A 24583-nucleotide genomic window follows, 5' to 3' on the forward strand; every position below is an offset into this window, starting at 1 on the left:
ATCCCTTAAGTATAGATTTGTATCTTTCAACATATCTTCAGTACATGAGCCTTTCACTTAAATGTCATTATGAAACCTTTTCCTAAGGGTGTAGCTGATGAAAGGCTGAAGGCTGTGTATTACTGTAACGTTACCATGGCGAAGTGTACAGTTGATATTTCTGCCATTGGATCTTTGAGAATTGTACACAAGAGTGAGTGTCATTTACAGTAATACATCTTTATTATGGACAACTTCATGTGACTGTACACATTGAAAACAGATAGAAAGAGCAAAACCCAACATATTTCTAGAAGCCATGAACAATGATGATCCAAGAAGTAATTATGCATTAACACATCATGGGTATTTTTACATTACATATGCATGTTTCTGCAGGCTGTGTCTCTTGTGACAACAACTGAGAGAACATTTCATGTTGCTTACACAGATGAGTCCACTGAATATGAGTCTTGAATTGAAACCGCAGTCCTGTGAAGAGATCAGATGTCTTATATCAGTATTTAGAGATGTCTACAAACTGGCCTCAAAGCAACAAAGTGCAGCAAAAAACCAACTTACTGATCAATATGTAAAACTTCCCTGCTGTATCCAGCCTGAAGAAATTAGTAACGCATATACAAAATATTAATTAACCATTTAATCACTGTAGTTTAACGACTTGTGGTACTGGCTTTCCTAAAGTCTTTCATATTGATATATTTTTCTTAGCTTATCGGCAGCTCAACGGTTCACAGAAGCCAATAGTATCTTGCAACGTAAGCTACCAATCTTTCTTTCCCAAGTTTAGAGATTATTGTGGCCTATAAATCAAACTGACTGCTTAACGAAATTTGAATGCTAATGTGTTTCACCAAAAAGTGTGACGGAACTGGGGCTGCTTTGTCAGAACTACTGTTCGGCTTCAAATTCAATGCTGGTCTGAAATTATGAGCACCATAAAGTTTAAGCAGTATAATCCAAACATGTGAGCTACACACAAAATCACGGCGGGCACAGCCGTATCACTTCTCACTTGTCCCCACTTACTTTAATACGGCCCAGCTGTGGTTAGTATTCTGTGAAGTTACGCTGTGCTGAATGGAGTAGCATCACTATGAGGTGCTCTTACACATTCACTTTTGAATTTACGGCCCATGAGAAACATATTTTAAAACACAAATCCAGCCATATTTCATCTTCAGAGTACTTTGATAGAGGACATGTAAAATTCCACTCCCAGCTCTGTGAGGAGGGGGGAAAAACTGATGGCCATGCATGTTAAAAGCCTATGTTCCATTAAAGCCCCTTGGGCTACAAAGGGTTCTTTTAGCAAATGGATGGCAGCAGCTGCAAACTCTGGGCTGTTCTTAATGTGCAGGGTGCAGATGTCTGCACTTGAGTCCCACAGTCTGAGACAGATCTGTCTGGCTCTACACTGAGCCTCTCATCATATCATTGCAGCTTCATTAAGCACTGAACTCAATACCAACATCTGCCTGGCGGTTTTTGCTCTCCAATTAAAAGGGAAAAACACTTATAAAGGTACAGTTATAACCACTGGAGACATTTTGCTTTAGATTATATGCATCCTTTTTTATATTAATGTATTAGCCTGACTAAAATGATCATCATGATCCTATACTACTAACCTTTTCTGTGGCAAAAGCAGTTTTGTCAACACCTTTAAGAAATGGTGTCTGAATTAAGGGGATTTCCTAACCATGACTGATTGTATCGGCTTTTTTTAAATGATTTGTTTAGTCTCGCACTCAGGCTTTAAAAGCAGAGCAAACAATGGAGGGTAGCGTGGATGCATCCCAAGTTGATTTTGATTCTGAAAACTGGAACAGCAATGAAGGTGGAATACACCACTGTGACTCATCTCATAGCTGGATAGGAGCAGAGCGACATATGGGTTTATATGTTGGCCTCACCATGTGTTGAATTGTCAAACCAGAGGAACATTTAATTGAAGAACAAACCTTTTTATGTTTTACACTTAAGGCTCACAGAAGGTGATTTCGCTGACAAATAAATCCAAATAAGCACCTGCATGAGGCGACAGGGATACAAGAGCTGCAATTACCAAAATCAATACACAGGGATAGTAAATGTGTTGCAGACGTGAACCATATTCGGTACATCTGTCCAATCAGCAAACTTGGACAGAACATTGTTGACTATTGAACTCATTTAATGCTTAAAACAAATACAAGTTACTTCACTGGGTCATCACAATTGAACAATAGATTTTTTTTTTTTCATATTTGTAACACCCTCAGAAATATACATTCACATGGCTGCATACAGACACGTTCTCTCTGCTGATTTTCTTCCAATAACATTACATCGACAAACTGTATGCGTCACCCTTTTGTATGACAGTGAAGCTGCTAGTGGCATTTTTAAAAAAACGTACCGGAGGAGCGTTTCTAGGGTTGGACTTTGGAAATAAGCTATCCATCGACTTCATCTATCCATCACCAAGTCTCTATGTTTGCAGTCAAAATAGGTATATTTTACATGACAGGGTCCCTACGCAGTTGTCCCTAAATAAATCCCAACTATAATCTCAACCGTATGTACAATATTTACAGTGGAATGTTGAACATACTGAATACAAAAAGTAGATTAGGATGGAATGAAGTTACAGTCAGTATTACAAAATAGAAACTCATAACACCCTGACAACATGAAGACAATGTTAACATCTACCAGTATACAGAATGTCCACTCCAAAATGTTTTTCTTTCTCTACCGTTTTAGAAGCAAGTGCGGCAGTGGCTTTCTAATGGATGCAGACAAAAGGTGAGATTAAACCCTAAAGTTGTGCTTTAAAAAGGAGTCGGTCTGATCTCTACTTGGGGCCAAAGTTGCTTTTTTCAAATTGGATTTCAATCTTTTTTCACTAGATTTCATGTTTCAATTGTTGTGCTTTGAAAAGTCAGTGATATGTGACACAGTTTGATCTCTTTAGGGTCTTTATTGATAAGTGAGAAAAAGTGCTGTGTTACCGTGAAGCAATCCTTAAACGTTAAAAGGGCTTTTAAGAGATGAATTGATTTTGAGATCAAGACACATTGTTAGTATCAAATTGGAGCTCGGGGGAAATAACATCCCCACTATACTAACTACAATTCACTGCAAGTTAAGAACGATCATTTGTCTGATTTTAAGAGGTTTGCAGTCTGTCATATTTCAATATTACTCTTTGTTATTCTTCTGCATGAATAACTTAAAACGCTGGAGCAGCATCTGTCTCCTGTCTTTGATAGGCACTGAATGCACAAAAACATAAAAACGTTTTGTGTCTTATGCTGTGATATGTCTGTAGAATTTTTAAAATAAGAAGTTTCAGCAAAGCCGTTCACCTTTTATCAAGTGAACGATAAAATAAAGGCAATATAATTGGGGATTTGCTTTTGCACTTGGAAAGTAGCAACCCAGACGCAGCTGTTGTTTAGTTTTCTCTCGCTAAAACCTGTAAGCCACCATTTATGTTCTCAATCTCTAGTGGATACACCGAACAAAAATAAGGCTGTAGAAAATGAATCTTAACTGAAATCAACAGGCTTTTGATAAGACCCTTTTATCTCCCACTTCTGTAATGTTAATCTTGTGTTGAAAATACAATAGAAATTGAGGCTCATGATTAACATGCTCATCTAAAAACGCACAGTAGACAAGCATGGACTGTAAAACATTCACATCTCCAGCGATCTGCTCCCAGGGAGATGTTCTTTTTTCATCTTTATTTATATATATATTTATATACTTTTTTTTAGCGTTTAACTGCAATATTGTTGTTACCTTTGTTGTTAACGACAGCACTGACAAAGTGTCGTCTTTCGAGCTGCGAATGAGGACAAACACACTGGATTTTATACCGAAACGAAATTTCAAACGTACGCACATCCACTCCAACACAAAACATGCATAAAATAAGGCTTAATAACGTATTTATATTGTTCAGAGCGAGTCAGATGTGATGCCCATATCCACCGATTTACTCCTTTGCATCGGTTTTATCGGATATTTCACATTGAACTTTTTTTTTGTTCCAAGGAAATGCATTTTGCACTCTATCCATCCACTGGCACTTATTAATAGGGATTTAAAGATGCAGCCTATATTACGCCTTCTGACAGCCCTATTGGCAGATTCAGATGATTAAGAAAAGGACAACCATTCATTCCTTTAAAATCCCCCATACAGAATTTCATTTTAGAAAGAAAAAAATAAACAGATGGAAAATAAACCCAATGAAAGCAGCAGGTGACTTTTTATACTCCAGCATGGCCACCATTAATTTTTCAATTCCCTTTACATGATAAATGTTCTCTCAAAGTCACAAATGTAAGCATCTGTTGACACTTCTCTCCTATCCGTGTCCTTTGTGTCCATGGACATCTCCTCATGCTGTTGGTGTAAGGGCTCAATCCAATTCTTTCAGCACACAGTCACATATTATAAGGAGAGGCAGAGTCATATTTGGGAAATTCCTCAGACACTTTTCTCTGACATCTCTGACATTTGATAAAAGAAGGGTTAGAACAACACAATTATGACAACTCAACATAGAAAAAAAAAAACAGACATTTCATTATAGTGGTAAGATCAAGAGCTCGTCAACCTGTTAAAGTCAAGTGACAATCATGATATTTCAGAGCATTATTGAAGGTGTTTTTATGACTCCGAGACTCACCAAACCTTATTTGGACGTGGTTGTGATGCACCAATGAAAAGTAGACATTTTTGCAGCCCTTCTCTCTGCTGTACTCTTATTCACTGATGTGGAAACGTTCTTAGCGTTATTAAAATTTAAGGGGAAAATTATTGAAAATACTCAATTTGTATCTGCCACATGGCTCAGTAGGCCGACTCCCTCTCAGTTAAGTTAAACCAAGCCTATACACACAGGGGGGAGCAAGAAATACTAAGCATGTCTTTGGAACACGGCACATAACACATCTGCTGTAAATGCTGTACAAAAATGAGTTTCATGGACGCTAACCCCAGTGAGAAACAGAAATGACACAAGTGCTTTATGGCGTTTTTTTTGTTTTTCTCTGAAACATTTGACCACACAATTACAAACACATAGAACTCCACCTGTAATTATGTCGAACATTTAACCCTCATATCTCTGCTCACTTAAAAATCATACAAAAAGACTTTATAAAAATAACAAACGGCAATGGCAATAAAAAAACAGAAATAAATCCGCACATCCAGTGTAGGACTTTCACAAGTGTGCTCAGCAAAACCTCAACCTGCAGTCTCTTTTTATACATGTAATACATTTATAACATGGAAAAATACACAAAAAGAATATTACACCAGTATTAATCAACCAATCACCTGTCTGGACTCGTACTCAAGTCCGTTTACATACCTTAGTTTGTACTCTTTGCCCATTCACCTGATGGAACTGATACCAATGCTGTCATATTGAGAAGTTGATGTTTTGCTAGCACTTTAAATAGACGCTTGATTTTCTAATTGAGATTAGTTTGGATAGGGTCTGATATGGGGGGGGGGGGTCGAGTCAAGGGGGGAGGGGGGGTACTAGGTTGAGGATAGTGGGCTGTGTAGGGGGCAGCTTGACGAATGTGAGGGTGGGGTGGTGATGGAGGTGAAGGGTGCAGTGGAATGCAGGTGAGGGGGACCAAAGGGTTTGGTTGTAGCATGCCACTAAACATACCACTCTTTCTTAGAGATGACAGAGCCGTCGGTTTGAGAGATCATATCATCGGCTATCTCAGGTTCACGATCATACTGGAAATTCAGAGTCCGCTCATCATAATCTCGGCTCTCCCCTTCGTCCACAGTGAAATAGGGCCTCTTCAGGTCCTCTTGCTCTGGGTCAAAATCGGGCACGCTCGCCTCAAACCCAGCGGGGCCGCTGATCTGGGCGGGTTTCTTCTCGTCGTCTGAGTCGTCCGGGTACTGGAGGTTCTTGGGGATCGGAGGGTGTGCGGGCAGACCGCCGGCCTTGTTGTACCCGTTACCGAACACGTGTTTCTTAGTGCTGTAGTCTCCTTTGAAGGTGCGCTGGCGGCGGCGCAGGAATACGAAGAGCAGTGTGGCCGCCAGCCCCAACAGGGCGACTCCCGCCACAGCGCACCCGATGGCGGCGCCTGTACTGTGCTGGCTCGTCTTGACTTCAGGGAGCCTGGTTGGCGGGTTGTTAGGGAATTCTGGGTAGGAAAAGACAGATGGAAGGGAGTGTGTCAGTGCTCTGGTGGGAGGAGGTGCATTTGTGCAGGTGCAGATTTTTTTTTTTATGAAGTAAGGGAGACAAGGACGGAAAAGCAAAGGGAAAAGGAAGGACCCCCGGCGCCTTGACAACCCCCCAACCCCCCCAACCCAAAAGGAGGCCTCACCAAGTGTGGCAAGGCTCCGTTGGTAACAGGCACATGCAGTGTTAGAGATGAAATAAAGAGCCAGTTCAAACAGAGAGTAAACAACTGAAGAGATAAAAGTGAATGAAGTTTGTCAACATGCATCAACCGTAGCTTTTTCTCTTCTCTTTGAAGGTGGAAGAAAATGAAACTATTTAATAAAAAAACTGAGGATTAATTCACTTTACAGTTAATACATTCAGCTTAGTCGGTTAGTAGTACATATAATGATATATTGTAGTACAGTCCAGCATGAAAGAGTGCATCATGACTTATAAGCATCTTCATCATCACTGCATCAGTAATGAAATGGAAGAACACTTGCAGAGATGATTATTAGTAGCCAAGCACACACAGCCATGATGCATCAAGAGAGCTGATAAACATGAAGCTCCTGCAGTCAGGCAGCAGAGCAGACGGCACATAAAAATATACATCATTCAGTAAAGAGAAAAGTATCAAAGACGTGCTCTTATAAAGACAACAGAGTGACTATGAATAATTGCCTGCAAGAGACAAACAATACCCAAGATGCAAGAGAGTAACGGCTAACATTTAGCCTTGCAAATTCAAAAAGAGACATGTTTTAAATTCAGAACTGCCAGCGTCATACCATATCTGGAGCTAAACTGAAACATTACATTCATTCCACCATTTTAGAGCCTCCTCACGGGAAGGAAACAATGCTCACAACGAGCACAGCTGTAGCTTACAGTGAATCAAAGCGCTGAAAGCTATGTCCCTTACATATGCATCTTCACCTACAAAATATAAAAATGCAGAGCTCTTTGAAGCACAGACAAAATATACGTCTTTATGAAACATGATCAAAGCCTCAAGGCGCACAGGTAGCGCTTGTCTAAACCTGCACAGCACAGGCACATTTAACTTCAAGTCCTCAACAGTGAGCTGGAAAAGACACAACCAAAAGAAGATACTGAAGAAATGGTGTGGGAGAGGACTGAAGACAAAGGAGATGGAAACAGCGAGGAAGAAAGGAGGGAGAGCCCAGCTCACGCAGGGAAAACTACAGACTTGGTATGCAACAAGGCATGACACAGTCGGATGAGATAGAGATGTACTGCCATGATGCTATTTTTGCCTTCTGTTGTACCGATGTATTACCATCCTGTTATGACACATAATCTAGTAAGCATATATTATCTCTGTTCATCAGATGAAAAAAGATGGATCAGATCAAACGGGTTCTGCAATTCTCAGGAGGAAGATTTGACTGACATCATGTTCATTCTTGATCCACCATGACTTACATTTACATTAATAAACATCATCATGTCACAGCCTAAAATGTAACACATCTAAGAAAATGTGTATACTGTATTTGTGTTCTTATACAATTTGATGTACGCTATATGGAAACGTATGGCATTAAATCTAAGTATAAGTATTCATGTGTGTGTTTAAGATGGAGTTTCTATATTTAAAAAAAACGATTGAAATAATATAAACAAAATGTAACCTGAACAAAGAAACACTTCAAAAACATTTGTTCAGCATTTCTGAAAGAATAGCAAGTTCATACAAAAAATATCCTAATTATTCCTGTTACAGTTGGTAGGCAAGCAGCTTTTTTAGTATACAAATGTGCCAATTCAACAAGGAATAGCGTGTTTTTTTTTACCAATCACACATTTTCCTTTTTTTGGGCAACCAGTGCCTTCATTGTAGAGACAGGCTTAAAACCGGTAGACTGAGGGGATGAAACAAATGGCCCCGAGCCGGATTTAGACCGGGGTCCATTGCTTGGCGACCAAGCCACAGGTCATGGACCGCCAGCTCAACCAACTGAGCTATACAGCGTTCCACTTGAGACAATTTTGTGTAGGATTTATTTTCATCCGTAACATTATCCAGGTTTTTAGTTGCTTATCAATTAAGTTTCTTAAAACGCATCGATCATCTTCCCATTCCTAAACTGCACAAATGATTTAGGAAGATGTCAATATGTAAAGGCAACAAACGTCAGACAGCACGGTTTCCTCAGTATGGCCCTAATCAAGAAACTGTTTAATATAGTCAATTTCGGTGATGTGGAAATGTCTTTCTGGGATTGGAAACTAATCATAAGTGATGCAAAATGAAAGGTTTGAGTTGAACGATCTTAAACGTTCCTTAGAGATATACAACTCTCTCTGCTGCCTTGCAGGAAGTCATATATAGTTGAATCAGAACATTACGGCAAAAACAACCAGCCGATCTGAAAATCTCTGCTACTCATCAAGCACAATCAAAAAGACAAATTCCCTTATAAGCAGAGAATGATTTTTTAAATGACTGCCCTTATTGGTTAGATCAAAACCATTATACTCAATTAGAACTGCTTTTAAGTGGAAAAGATTAATCTCTGCATAACTCTGGAAGAAAGGGATGGACTTGGGCGAAGATGAGAGAAGCTTTTGAGCCGTCCCCTCTCCTTTAATTACAATGGCACCCTATCGGTCCAAAGGAGCGACGACCTCCCGAACACAGACACTCTCCTCGGTTGATCTTCCTCGGCCCCCTCTCTCCCAGGGCCGGCAGCAAAGCTCTCCAATTTCTAAAGCGGTGCTGGGCACAGTTTCAAATATCAGCTCAGGTTTTAATCTCACTACCTAATGGGATTATTCAGACAGAGGCCTTCATTACACACATGAATGAGAGAGCAGGGCCAGGTCACCCCTGCTCGAGAACACATCCTTCCAGCAAGCTCAAAGACGGGGTGAAAATCTAGAGGATGACAGAGAGAAAAAAATAATTCTCCCATAATCCTCTCCTCTACCAGCAACTGCCTTCTAATGCTAGGCTATGTCTTCCCTCTCATCGGTAATTAGCATTAGGCAGCTCCCTGTCTTTACATTTCTATAGTTGCCTTGAAATGGACTACTTAGAGGTGCGAAACACAAGGCGGGGTCATAAAAACTACAGAACAGAGGCAGTAAAAGAAGATGCAGTGAGCCTTCAAAGGTGCTCCCCATCACCTCCATTTCTATAAAGGATCAGGTGACAGCACCTCCTGACACCCATATTTCAAAGAATGTCAAAGCTAATAAGAATGGGTTATAGTCCATACAAAATACAGACATGAAAGCAGATGTAAACATGCAGGTATTTGTATGACTCTTTGGCCATCTCACCCACCTCCAAGGAGGTCTCGGAAGATGCAGGAATTTAGAAATGGAGCCATTAAGACGTGTTGCTAAAGGGATATCATGGAGGATAGAATGTTCAGGTGGCTCTACTTCTGTATTGGAGGTACTTGAAAAGCAGAAGAAAGAAGCTAAGAAACGCCACGCTGATCAGACCACTTCAGTGCAGTGAAGGCATGCTGATTTAGTTTTGCAACTCAAAGAGGTGCATTGGCAAAGAAGAGTGCCTGTTCTCACGGTATTATCCATCTGCAAGGTCACATAGCAACCTCCCATTCAGCCTCCTTGGCCTTGTATGAGAGAAGATAAGGAAGTATTTATCAATTTCACCAGCGCCGTGCCTTTGTTACTACGTACATACTATGAGAATGTGAAATAAAAGTATCTGCGAACGTTACAGAAACGCTAATAATATAACACATTTTGAAATGGTTGGGGTACGTAGGAGGGAAGAGGCGTTCCACCAGCACGCCATCGCTCCAGGCAACACCTGCCAACACGTAGATAACAAATAGCTCAAAGCAGCACCACAGCAGCTCTGATACTGTTCCAGGCAACACAAAGGCAGTGTCTATTAAAACCGCGCAGAACAAACGCAGATCGGGGGGTAACCTTGAGTTGCTACGACTAAAATGTACCATTGAGATTAATAGATGCCAGGATGTGCTATGAAAGGCTATGATTCAATCCAAAAGATGTATAGGTAATGAACAACATGACATACTGCGGCCGTTTAGGTGCTGCAACCATGCGGTTTAGTCTTGCATTAATCATACTATTTTGAACACTCACATTTAACTTGATCGAGTGGATGATTTACAACCCCGGACCATTTTCATTGACAAAATCTGTTTCCTTTACAATCCGATAAGTGCTCTCACTCTGACTCATTTGTGTAAAACAGGAGGGAGTCTTTAAGAGAAACACATGGTAAACAAATGATGCACACTCTGGTTCTTGCCAGATTGGTGGCTTCAGAAAACACACATTCAGAGCAAGGTTTTGTAATTCTAATGTAGGATGGAGCACAACACAAGCCAGCAGCACACTGTTCATAGGGGGCTTTAAAAGGGAGAGAAACGGTATCCCAACTCGGTCCTGCAGGTACTGTTCCTGGGTGTGCTCCAGTCATGTCTGCACACGAAGAAAAGGAGTACTAGACAGGTACAAACATTCCTGAGTCTTAGAGTAATCTCTCGGACAAGGTGTTATGACAGAGAGACTGAGAGAATGGGAGAGGATTTCAAAGGGCGGCGCAGTGAGTGGTGTTTAAATACGACTAAATGAGGAACACGCCGCAGACAACAGAAGGTGAAAAGAAAACAGAGGGCTACTCTAAGAGTTTGACGAGTGGCAACAAGGAGGAACAAGGAAGATGCCTCTGAGAGGCGGGGGAGTGACAACGGCAAATAAAGAATGGCGTAATGAGGACGGAAGGGGACAAACGGGGAAGACGCATGTATTCAGTATTCAGTGGTTTCAACGATGCTCATTACTCCCCTGTCTGAATTTGCCAGTGGTTGTGAAGTCATGGAAATGTAATGCTGCCACAACGAATAAAAGCTCATCACTGACACGAATTGAATATGCTGCCGGGAAGCAGAGGACACGGCAAAGCTCCTTTTCACCCCATCACACACCCGCCTTCCAATATCTGCCATTTATTCCCATTTGTACACATATATTTTTGCTTTTTGCTATCACTGATAGGCATGAGCTTGCCTCACAGGAAGGTAAATGCCATAACAACTTCAGATTAGTAATTCAAATGTGATTCCCCACAAACCAGTCAAAGGATGGCAGGCATGGGATGCGCTGAAGGAGATAACATGCATCAAAATGCTCGTGACATCATCGTTGGTGGGTTGTGAACATGCAACGACTTGCAGGACAGTCCAGTCAGAGAAACAGGAAACGCTTCATGTTTTCATCTCTTTAAAGCAGAAGCAGCAATCTCTGACTTTTGTATTCATTTGGTGACTAAGGATTCCCAACGTTGACAATGTTTGCGTTACCCTTTCGGTAGTTTATAGTTGAAATAAACTAAAAAGTCATCGAGAAGAAGCATGACTAAGATCACAAACAAATATATTCAACACCGCTACTGTGGCTGAAAATACTGCAACATACTTGTTTCCTTTAGGAAAGTATGTTTGTGCCCTTTCTGGTGCACATTAATATTGTCATTCTCTCCTAACAAACACTCAACACAAATTAGCTTTTAATGAGCAATGAATATTAAAACAATTAAACACCTATGCTCTTAAGAAACATGTTTGCAGAAAAGGCACCATTATGAATCCATCTCTGTTTCCCTGCTAGCCTTTATGTGGCTTCAGTGCTACGTATTGTAAGCACACCTTATTGGGTCATCAAACATGCAGTAGACAAATCTGCATGTTAGAACGCGTTAAGCCAGCTGAGGTCGGGGCCATGTTTGTTCCCTGCACCATCCTCTGTCGTTTTCTTTCAATCTCCTTGTTGTTATTTTGGAGCTGTGTGTGTAATGAGTGAATCACCACACAGCAGCTCTGGAGCCAGTGGTCAGACCCTGGGACAGCGTCTGACCTACTTCATCAGGCTGTCAGGGAGGCGTGACAGATCCAACACCACATGGGTGGACGGTGAGGAATCGGAGGAGGAGGAGGGAGGAGGAAGAGAAGCAGAGCTGCCACATCCCTCTCCTCTGCATATCCTCCGGAGAGCAGAAACAGCAAGCCATGCAGAAACAAATGTTAAGATAAATCACTAGGATCGCAGCTACTCTGCTCTCCCATGCTCTTCCCTAGTGACATTTCCATTTCACTCTCACAGCCGGGCTATCTCTTCTCCTCAACAAAAAAATAAAAAGTGGCCCCCTTTACACAGTAAGCATCCCCCTCCTCCATTTTATGCAAAATGAGCTGCAGCCACAATATCTTCCCCCTCAGTGCTCTCACAGGCAGAGCAGAACACAGCGGAGGCTTTATGGGGCGGCCTATAGTGCGCAAGCACGGGAGCGGCTCTTGCTAGTGTCTCATTTGGATAATGAGGTGTATTCTTGGCATGATCTGAGCAGAAAGCAGTCCCTCCTGTAGAGAGGATGTCGGGGGCTACGCAGTCCCTCTATCAGCCTGCAGACCTGAAATCCATCTTGGTGTGTAGATGCTGGATCAGATGGTTCAAGGGTGATGAGAAGTTAGTATTAAGAGCATTGGACCGAGCCACTGGATGAGCTCCTCAACTGCCAGCATGCATGCACTTGAAGTGAGGGTGCAATGATATACAAGATATACGCGTGTGGCCTTTGAATCTATGAATAATGCACGAAAGCGACACTGCAATGTGCTCCAGCTATAGCAGCAATTGAGACAGACTCCACCATGACAGGCGGAGACAAACACATTTCACATTGCTGGAGGAGCCTGTGCAGAGCTGACATCATAATGTCTCTTGTCTCTGTCAGAGGAAAGAAAGGAGACAAATGGCTGTTTGGAGCAGCTCTGCTGTTAGATGTCAGTAATATATGGTGCGATTACTGCGATACTTGTTTTATTCAAGGATGTTCCCGTCGCGGTTTCACGAGTTTTATCACACGAAGCAATCACCTTGGTCACGGTGACAGACAGAGCTAAAAGTCTGTTTCGCAGCTGATAAAAGTGAACCATGCCACCAACAACTAATGTTATTTACAGTTTGCTAGTTTATTTTTAAAGCCACTAACTGCAGTTTTGTATTGCTTTTGGTGTTTGGCAGCCCCGGTGGACCAGATGAAGCTTAGAGTATTACAACGGTAGACTTCTCGTCACAGAGTCTTTCTTCAAAAATCATGAAAATGTACCGTCTTATCCTCAAAGTGTATTTCTTGTTAGGAACTCAACTTTAGAAAATTGATATATTTGAGGCAAGGGGACACCATTTCGGCACTTTAAGCATTCTGGTTTCTGCTTGATGTCCAAGTACTATTGACCAATTGCATTTTGGCAGGCTTCTGTTAAAGGCAGGTTAACAGTCAGTTTGGGGAACAAAAGGGCAGACATTATTGGCAAAAATGCAATCCCACCAGCCATAGGATATTATCTGACTAGCGTAATATTAGCTTGTCAACTGGCTACTCAAACAAGCAAGTTGTATACTTTATTGTCTCTCAAATCCAACTCCGTTCTTGCATCTTATGCTCCTATTGGAATGGAAACAATCAGCAGCCCAAAGGAAAGTAATTATTGACCTGGATATCTGCTAAAAATCTCAAGATATAGCCCCTTGCCTCTGGGTTCCAAGATTGGTGAAGAATCAATTGTAAGTATAGGGTATAATTCAATAGGGTAATGTGGAGCCAAAAATAAATTCAAGTGAAATTGGTAAATACGTTTAAAAAAAGACTGTGTCAAGGAGTAATTTGCCCTGCATGTCCTCCTTCGCCCTCTGATACAGATGCCCCAACAGGCAGCCGCTATCTCCCTTAAGGAGAGGCTGCCCTAGCATTTTGTTGTTGTTACCAGTTTGTGACCGGGCAACTCTCGGTCAGAGATAGTTATTGTTGTGGGACACCTGGAACACATCCTTCTCGGGGTGTAGATTACCCCGAGCCATAAGCGACAACAACTGTGATTCAGTGTCCTCAGCTGTTTATTGAAGAATGTTGATTATTACACTCTGAACTAGTTAAAACCTGGAGCTACAGGACGGTGCTTCAGAATTGATTGTGGCATCTCAACCGTGTGGTCAACTCGTGGCCCGTGACATGTCTTGTGAATTCTCCGGCCGAAGCTCCGAATAAACCGTCAGTGTTTGCCATCAAAGCTCCAGCTCTCCTCCTCGTGTCTCTCTGAGTCCTGACTCCAATTGCTTCAGACGTTTCCCCCACAATGTGTAAAACATTTCACTACTACTGTGTCTCACTGTCTTTAACACTGACCTTTACATACTCACACCTTTACAACAATTCTAGTTCCTGTTTGCTTTGGAGTCCATTTCTGGAATCTAAATTCTCCCCCAAAAATCTGATCCACTGAAGCATGTCCTTCTGTCACATGGATCTAGTTATTTATTTATAAATCCATTGGACTGCCTATGCTTTATTCATTTCATTTTCACTGTGTGGTCCCTCTCAACTTCATTTTCTAACACAGGTTCATGCAAGCGTGAACAGATCTCGGCACCGGTGCTTGCAGGAGGATCTTTCCAGCTAAATTGATGAGAATGCTCTCACTCCATCCAGCTTAACCCGAGTGGTAAAGCCCTATAGCAAAGCTGACTGCACCTCTGCTCTCTAAAGCAACTCTGCGCCACAGCCTCGACAAAAGTGGAATGGCTGAAAGGATCACATACTGGCTGACCCCGAGCTGATTTGATATTATCCTTCACAGCTGATCCTGCTAATGTGGCGAGAATTATGCATTGTCTTTGACTCACTCCGGCCCCAACTCGCAAAGATTAACGCTGTTGTGTGGGATAGTCAAGGTTAAATAATATCTTATCAAGTTCAAAAGATTATTCAAGTGAGTAATATATTAATTCTGCGGTCAATGTGCTGCTCCACTGAGAGGAATGTTCCCACAAGTCACATTGCTGTTGAGAGAAAAGAAACACACATCCTCTTTCTCAGGGGTGATAATTACATAATTGCAAGGCCATTCTGACAAAACCGCCATTCATCATTATGAGCTGGAAAAGGTGGCAGCTTGGAATTGTTTCGAGTGTGATGGTGGGACAGCTGATTATCTTAATGAAAGACTGATTTGAGTCTCTTAAGTTGGGGAGGATCTTTGAGGTTAAACTGCATTATTCAGCTCTTTTCCTGTGGCTTTGTCAGCTGCAATATTTAAATGTTTTCCTATCAGGCAGGTTGAAAAGCTGCTAAGAATCAATCGTCAAAACTATCTTTCATTGTGAGGCTGTTTAATCATCTCAATTTTTTAACATGGCCTCTGATGCCTGTTAGTAATTCGCTGATTAATCAGACCTGACGATTTGTCAACCATCCCTCGGGAGAGTTCTGAACTGAATATGAATGAGAGAGGTGTTTGCTAAGAACAGGCCCTTTCCATGAAGCTCTTCTCTCTCGCTCTTCTTTTTTCCTTCAGCTTTCCTCTTTCACCTCTTTTTTACCTGAGAGCGAGGATTGATTAAAATAGGAGAGTGGCTCATTAGATTCAGACAAGCGACACCATATCTGCAGAACACATGTCCTTGGAGAAGCCGTCTTCGCCCATGTGCCTCACCGTAGGCAATGCCATTTCCACCGCAAACACTATCCCCAAACTAATTGAAACAAGGTGCTCCGTGGCCCCGCTATCTGCCGAGGTGACAGTTATGCGGCTCCCACAAATCTGTCCGTGAAAACTGAGGAGCTTGATTAAAATGTGCCTTCTTTAAGTGCTCCATCAGTGCTGTTTCCAACCGTGAAGAAATAGCTTTTCTGTGATACAAACAAGTTGTCACGGATATGTTATCTTTGTGACACTGGAAGCACCGTGTCAATCTAAAAATCAACTTCAAAATGAAAACAAAAAGCTTTGCTGCCAATCCCATGCATTATACAGCTAGTAGTAGTGCATTTGGATACATCTAGGTCTCTATAGTGACAACACTGTGTGATAGTGGCATAAAGTGCTTGATAGATGTCCATTGCTCAGATACGGTTTAGCGAAGATTTATTGACGGTAGAAACACTGTGGATGGCCTCTTAGTCCAAAAACATTGCAATGTGCTATAACAAGGAAATTAAATACTCATGTTTGGCACTAGTCTAGAAATGTTCAGCTCTGGTCGCTCTGCTGAGCATGTCCTGCAGCTAACGGCTTGGTCACCTTCCCTTTCTACGAAGGGAGAACACTTAGCTAGCATTACTGAGGCCCCCATGGTGCAGCCTTGAACAGCAGCCAGCAGTGGGCTCTCTCACCTGCCACGTCTCAGCCAGGCCTGTCTCAGGCTATAGGGAGGCACAAAGATGCTCTTTGAAGTTAATGAAGCATCAGCATACTTCTTTAACTCCACCACCGGGTCATTAAGCTCTGCCAATGTCAAGACTGCATAGAAGACTTCAAAAATAATTAGAAGGAAACGCCGTGCCCACCCTCAAGTTCACCTCTAAGACGCTTTCATGTCTTCATAACGGATGCAGTGTATGCCATTACATTCACAGAAATGTCTTCTAAAAAGGAACATTTCTTACATCCTTGAAACGTAATGATGTTCTTTGATAGTGAGGGAGATTATACTGAAAAGCTTGCTCAAGACGGACTAGAATTTCACAATATCAGCAGAGATCACAAGCGCCGTCCCACTGTAATGTATCCATGTTGGACCTGCATGAGACGCAGGGACAGCTCGGCCCCTGTTTGAACATGCTGCTTCTGCACTCTGCAACCTTAACCATACTAATGTTCGACAGTTTACTCCAGCTTTTGTGACCATGCAGCGATTTGACTGGGTGCCATGTTGGAGCTCTGAACTGTGTTTTACGAGGGTGGCTCCTCTCCCTTTCACTTGTCACTGTTACTATGGGAACTGGCAAAAATATATTTTTTTAAGGCTTGTGTGGGACCATTAGGGGATGTTCTCTAAAAAAATCTCGACTTTTGCCAATCTAACAACATAGAATCCATCTTGCAGCTAGCATACAGCCAGTTTGTTATACAGAGAGATGTTTTATTTTAAAGCAAAGGTTTTTAGGCTGCATTTGAAAGATTTCAGCACAGCATGGTAAGTGTCAGTGCTCTGCAGTGCTCTGTTAATTAGAGTGGGAAATATTGAATGTGATATTAATTGTCTCTATTTTATTCTCTACTAATAGTTAATTAAAAACTGTATATAATGGCTATTTTGCACATCTCTTTCAAGATTGCAAGATTTTCTAAGGTTTATTGACATAATCATACACATAACTACGGTGTAGTTATGCAATGAATGAAAAACTTGGGTCGCAGGTTCCTCAACAGTGCATTACAAGACATCTGTCAATATGTGTGTATACCATTAAACTGTCATATTCTGCACATTTCTTATACTATCTACATACATAAGAGTATAATTAATGTGTATAATATCAGTTAAAATAAGTGCTTCAACATAGTTAACATTACAGGAAAGCGATATATTAGACGGTACTTTGTCATCTGTAGATACCCCCAAAGCTTTCTTCTTATTTAAAAGAAGACCTTAATCTAAAGTATTATTTAACGTTTGAATAAAGGTTAATTAGTTTTTCAGTTTTGCACATCCTCCTATTAATATGTGTGTACATCAAGCACTGTGAACTGTTTTATTGTAAAGATCACTTACAGTATCTTCTTGATATTTTATATTCTATATGTCCATCATCTATATATTTTGTTCATCAAATATAACACATAAAATCAATAATTCAATAACATGCTTTAACCACTAGGCGGTGCACACAAGGTACACACAGCCATAATGACTTTGTATTATTAGTGTAGGACACTTATGTATGTATAACATCTAAAGATGTGTAGTTTTATTTATGTTTTCACATAATTTTACAGGATATTGCTATATTATTTCACATGTTTTACTTCTACACATTAATATCTGATTTGTATCACAGACAGAAAGGTATATCCGTCATTTAATGGCAAGCTATTGAAATTCTGATTCCATAGATGTGTCTCCCATCACCCAAAACCCCTGACTATTCTTTCAACTCAGTATTTACATTCTTATATTCAAAGAAAATCAGTAATATCTTTAAAAACGACAAGTCCCTTTCTATCAGCTGTGCACCGTTATGGTGTAAATATAGCCTATCTACCAATTGGATCAAATTTAAAAGTCAGCCGAATTAATGGTGATACTGCAAGGAGACGTATTGTGTGAAGAGAAATTTAAGATGTTGTTTAATTGCCGATATATTTATGATCCACGTCACGTATTCAGTTTCCATGGCAGTTCTTCCAGTTTGTCCAGAAGTCTTCTAATCAGGGCTCTATAAATAGAGAACTACGGCAGATGTGTAATATTTAATGCTGCCGAACCGTGTATTACAATGCCGTTATGTGATGACTTTCAAAGAGAAAAGCAAGAACACTCGGAATAAATATTATCTTTTTAATTTTTTTTAAATGTTTTTCGGACTTCATATCGCATAAACATCATATCCCAACGTGTTTTGCGGCAAAAAAATCCAATCACCGAGCTTAAACCATAGCTGAGGACCTTGGGTAATCAGTTCAGTGGCTGTGTATCTGTTTCTGGTTATTTTATTTTGAAATTCAGTTCCTGACGGGCGGCAAAAAAGCCCGAGATTATGGAATCAAACAAATAAATAAAAACAAGGATAATTGTATGTTATTGTTGAGTAAATAACAGTGTGTTATTTAGAAAATAATAACAAATTAGAAGGAGAAAAAGTCCGACATTATACGATTTAAAATGAGAGCTATCGTTAGCTATCAACGCCAGCTATCAAGCTATGGTAGCATAGAAGGAGGATTATGAGTTCTTGAACTGCACCTGTGATTAGACGTACAACGTGAAGTAACTGCTGTGACCAAGAGTTTAAACAAGATCCACTAAGTTAAGCTATAAGCAAGACAAACATGCAGCAGCAAAGACACACAGGAGACCCGGAAATGACAACACCTACATATCTAGTAAATATCAAGATATCAAAGATTGAGTTCTTTTAGCTCAAGAACACATTTAAAAACCTTTCTTTGACATAATACTAGGTCTCTAGATGACATGTAATAACTAAAGTGTTTTAATTATGGTAAACATGCAGAGTAGCAGGGAGAAAAAGCTAGGTCCCGCTGAGAGGAAAGAGTGTTTTCACAGCTTCAAATTCAAGCATTACATTTCCTTTAACCTGCTCAACACCCTGCAAACCTTTGCTTGGCTTTACATATGTATACATTCAAATTGAAATTGAATGTGCTCAAATGTCACTTAGTACAATTAAACACATAAATGAGGAGAATAAACAGAAAGACCACAGGGACAAAGTCAGTGTGGTTTGTTAATTTAAGCAATCAATGAAAAAGCAGAAATAGAAAATTACTTTGGTGCCTTTGTTTTGCCTACTCTAAAGGGATACAGTATCAAAGAGTACAATGTCTTTGGAACACAATTACTCAACACAAGCTGGTGCTGGGTGATTTCCAGACTGTAGATTACTTCCTCACTTTCCTGCTTGATAAGTATGGGGCTATTCATTCTCCTTTGACAACTGCTCACAACGCAGGTAATGACATCACACCATACAGAGCTGCTTTCTCCTCCTAGCTTTACCCCTAAGCAGTAGAGAATAACACAGTGAAAAAGAGGAAACAGGAACAAAAAAGAAAAAAAGGTATCGAATGATACTGTAAGGCACAGCTGTTCACTTCACACCAAGCCCAGCGTTCCCAGAGACACAACATGAGTCAACATGCAAAGCAATGCAAGTTAGAACACCCCCGCTTCCCAGAAAACAAGTAGAACAAAGAGTGAAGGGAAAAAGTCCTTCCAGTCCGACCAGAGCAAAACTGTCACAGTCTCCCAATACCACACACACAGCTGCTAGCAATAGAAAAAGATTCCCACATTAACAGTTCATATAGTGAAATCTGGTATAGCAAAGGCTTTTAGTGCAACATATGTCTCCTATGGATGAAAACCCAGAGGAACCACTGGGCGTGTGTGCCAACAATTATGTGGAAGGCACGGGAACTGAATCAGTTTTGTTCAGCATTTTTCCCCAGAAGACAGAAGAGACAAAAGAACGAAGGCAGAGCTCCACTACAAAAGAGGCACGGGCTGTTCGGAGAAATGGGAGCGTGATGCGAGCAAACTAGGATCAATACAGTACCTTCACCTCAAACCCCCATATTCCTTGATGTTATTTTAGGCGCTGATAATAGACCTGCTTTATATCACTCCCACACATGCGCCTGGGTGCGTAACAGGGCAGGGTGAGAGGGGGCGGCTGTTGTGTTCTCACAGTGTGTGTGAGTAGCGATGATACACAAACACAGAGGCTTTTTTTTAAGCTCATCTCACCTTCCTCACAGTGCAGTGGGGGGGCCACACAGCCAGGCCAGGTGGGAGTAGCATCGAGAAACCCCAGACTATCATCTTCCATCATGTGTGTGTGAATGTTTGCTTGAATAGGGGGTTTGATGGTTCTCTTTAGCAGGGTACTGTATTGACGCAAGCCATGCCGGAGTTACTTAAGAGACAGAGAACGGAAGCGAGCGCTTGTATCAACCTACCTGTGATGTTGACGTCCACAATGCCAGTTCGAGTCCCGATGCCGTTGGTCGCATCGCAGACGTAGGTGCCGGCCAGGTCGTAGGTCACAGGTCCATTGAAGAGCAGGGTGTTGTTCTTGATCTCCACATTACTGGGCAGGGAGCCATTCAAGCTGTGGGGAGAGACAGAGGCGGTAATACAGACACTATAAAAAGGCAGAATTACACCCTGTTATAAAAAAAATAATAAAAAACTCTCCCCTAGGAGCAGCAAAAACAATTCAAGGCACATGAAAAATACAGTCTCTAGTGCAAAAATAAACCTGGATGTGTGTGCGAGGGTAAGATATACCAGAAATATTTGACAGTGCTATATTTCAGCCATCATCCATCAAGTCCAAACTAAATTATGAGGACAGGGAATCCCAGCAGGTCCAAACAGGCAAGACATAGTTGTTGCCTGAGGACACAGGCTCTCTTGGCAGGTGGAATACAAAACAGACAGTGGTAGGAGGAAGGGTGGGGGTGGAGGACGGGGGCTTCTTTGCTCAACTACGGCACCGCTCACATGGCTGGATTGAAGACTCAGGGGGGCCTGTCAAGAGAGGCAGCTGATCAAGCGATAAATGTAGAATCGACCAAATGCTGGGCTGTCAATGAGAAGTGGAGCCCGTCTCCCTGCCTGAGGTGTTTGTCTTCATGGTTCACATTATGTCCCGCGTTCAGGCTTGCTCATGTCCTTTGATCAGGTCAGCACACTCTGAGGTCAGGGATCGCGAGCTCACTAAACCTCCTTTCTATTATCTGGACCCTTTTTGTGGCGCCCGGAGGCTTGAAAAAAGGTATCAAATTGTGCAACAATAAGACGTTTCCTGTTAGCTTCCCCTCGATGAGCTTCATCAGCTGCTGTGAATGGATCCTACTCAAGTGGAGCTACAGACTGTGATAGTATCAGATAGCTGTGACTGTGTGGGGATGCTGGGTGTGGGTGACGCTGTTTAAGGATTCTGCAAAAGAGGTTACACCCTACACTTTGTATATGTAAAGTTCTATTGATTACAGCCAGAGAAAAACAATTAAATGTAATATAAGAGAGGACACTAAATAAGGTATTATGCTAACAAAGGCCACACATCAAGCACTTGAGCTGCACTAAACAGGCCTTCAACAAGGCTCTTCACTGACATGGGGAAAGACACAGTGGCATGGTAATAACATGTCACTTAGAAACGGCCTATCCATATGTGGTTCAATTCTGACTATAGAGCAGAATTTCTAGGCAAGTCAGTATGAAAAGCTTGGAGATTTAAAAAAAATATATATATATATTATAAGACACGTCCTGTCTTCAGGTATGCATTGCAAGCATATTCATCAGTATTTAAAGTGGTAGACATAATAAGAGAGGGTATACAATATTTAAATCGCAAAAAAAGCATATAAAGCAGAATGAATGCTGAACTTACAATACAATATGTCAGCCACTTTTTTATAGTATATAAATCGTGTAAAACTGTACATATTCATGAATGATTATAGTATGTATACATCATTTGAATTAGCCCTATATGCATTCAAATGTGAATGAGGCTTGCTAAACTGCTTTACAGATACAGTATGACCTTCATATGAAGTGTTACATTTTTCAATGATAAAGTGTCCATAGCTGGGAACAAAAGGGTAATAGAAAGAGCTGTGGTGGAGCTGTTTTTCATTGGCCACCTTGGTGACAGTGTACAAGAGAGTTGCGAACAACCCACAGTACAGTGTGCCACGATTCAATAATCAGTTACCCTGAGCCTCTATCGAATGCTGAGTCTTGCAAAGCCCAATTGATTTGTTGCAGAATGGGAAAGGTGGCTAAATGCTATTCACCACAGATTCTGCGGCGACCTGAGCATTTGTACCAAGACATCTGAATGTGTGTGTGTGTGTGTGTGTGTGTGTGTGTGTGTGTGTGTGTGTGTGTGTGTGTGTGTGTGTGTGTGAGTATCAAGGACAGTCCATTCATCATCCCGCCATGCTACTAGAACCCACATTGTGTGGAGGTGGCTTTGAACTTCAATACTGAAAATAAAACAGTCTGTGTATGCTTAAATGCCTACAATTACAATGCTCTTGTTATTCATAGTTTAATCTAGTCTATAGGTCTCAAAATAAGATTGTTTACATTGGAAACAGAGGCCTGATTGCAGGAAATTAAAATCTTCTTCAAAGAGAAAAAGTTAATACTTTTTGGACATGGAACAAACAAACAAGTAGCGATAAAGGACATCTTTAATCAAACATACATCCGTTTAATTAGCCTAAATGTGTTTGTGTATTTGTGTCGAGCGTGCGGTTTCATTGTCTTTGATGAGACCAAGAAAGCATTAGCAATACTTACTAATTGCTTATGGTAAATAAAAGAGGCAATAAACTTGCCTTAAAGGGATATTAAGTGATCTGTGCGTTTTATCCACAGCCATTGGTGAATCGCACCAACAGTTCCCTTACTGTGGCCTTTAATCGGCATGAATAATAGAATCACATTTTTACAATGGAGATAAGTAAGCCAGCTAATTAGAGTGGAGTTAGAAGTAATCACACCGCAAAACGCAGTGATAAGAATAACACTGCTTTCTTATTTACAGAGCCCTGTGTGTGTGTGTGTGTGTGTGTGTGTGTGTGTGTGTGTGTGTGTGTGTGTGTGTGTGTGTGTGTGTGTGTGTGTGTGTGTGTGTGTGTGTGTGTGTGTGTGTGTGTGTGTGTGTGTGTGTGTGTGTGTGTGTGTGTGTGTGAATATGGCTTTTCAGGAAAACAAAGAAAATAAATCCTAGCACACAAGTAATAGTTATGTTTGATGATAAAACAACACTACCCCTACTTAGTATTCATTAGGCGCACTGGAAACGAGCGTGGTGAGTGAAGAATGCCCTACAAGCAAACATTTTAAAAAAAAAACAATAAAGTTCAAATAGGGTGTGTCCTTTGTTTTGTAGAGTCTCCATTATTAGTTCTGTGCAGCTCCCAATTAACCCATTTAGAGAAATAGCCCTGGCATTGTTCTATTACAAAAACAAAGAAAATCAAAGATACTCAGATGATTTTTTTTTTTTGTTCACACAATGCAGGGAAACAAAGCAAGTGTGGAAACAGAAAAACAAATAGCTGCCATATGAACCCAATGAATTACAAAATAAATGAACCTTTAACCTTTATTATTATCTATTCAATAAGATAAATCATATTTACATTTCATTTAGCAGTAAAGATAATGTGGGCCTCCTCACAGATATATTAGTATTTACTAGATTTGGCTACACCTCTCGTGTGTGTGTTTTTGTGGTGTAGTGTGACGCAATCCTGCCAGCCTGCTCCGGATCCTTCCGTCACAGCCTTGTGCTGACCTCCACACAGGAGCCCAGGGGAACCTTCACAACAGATTTGGCATCTCATTTTCAGTGCAGCAATGGCCGTCGCCTCCTATCTGTCAGCACAGTGCCCTCGTCTTTTTAGATCACATCTCTTCAGCCTCCTCCTATTCCTTCGCTAGCCTCCCCTATCTCCTTAAATCTCCCTTTGCCTCTGATAAAGGGAAAAAATACTCCGAGCAGGTCAAAGCTTCCCTATCTTGTCGTCTTCTTTAGCTGCTGTGTATCAGTGTGTCTGCCCCGAGAGCTGAATCTATGCATACGGGGGGAAAAAGACTCCCCATGCCTCATTAAAATCCAACAGCGGGCTGTAGAGTAGATACAATGAGGGCACAATGGTCTATTAATCCACATCCACTCAAGTCCAGTGACATATTTCTCAACCCAGCGTTCACGGACCAATGACACGACAAATTGCTACATTTATCTCTCAATGTTACCATATAAAACATTCATTTTAAACC

The 24583-nt window shown here is 41.2% G+C and overlaps 1 protein-coding gene and 1 long non-coding RNA gene across 2 annotated transcripts in view; one reads left to right on the forward strand and one right to left on the reverse strand.

The window, feature by feature from the left end:
• The first annotated feature begins 208 nt into the window (after window positions 1–208).
• Window positions 209–7968, forward strand: LOC117457775 (uncharacterized). The gene is made up of 3 exons (XR_004553358.1): window positions 209–2790; window positions 7292–7424; window positions 7564–7968. It is a non-coding gene; the product is annotated as an uncharacterized lncRNA (long non-coding RNA).
• The window catches only part of nectin1b (nectin cell adhesion molecule 1b), an 80698-nt gene continuing 61638 nt past the window's right edge, over window positions 5524–24583 (reverse strand). Inside the window, exons 5-6 of the mRNA XM_034098000.2 lie at window positions 20728–20879; window positions 5524–6182 (exon numbers count right to left, since the gene is read on the reverse strand). Of these exons, the coding sequence (XP_033953891.1) occupies window positions 5677–6182; window positions 20728–20879 (658 nt within the window). The 3' untranslated portion in view covers window positions 5524–5676. The remainder of the gene's footprint in view (window positions 6183–20727; window positions 20880–24583) is intronic.

Source organism: Pseudochaenichthys georgianus, chromosome 13 (genome assembly GCF_902827115.2).
Source record: "Pseudochaenichthys georgianus chromosome 13, fPseGeo1.2, whole genome shotgun sequence".
NCBI classification, from domain to species: Eukaryota; Metazoa; Chordata; class Actinopteri; order Perciformes; family Channichthyidae; genus Pseudochaenichthys; species Pseudochaenichthys georgianus.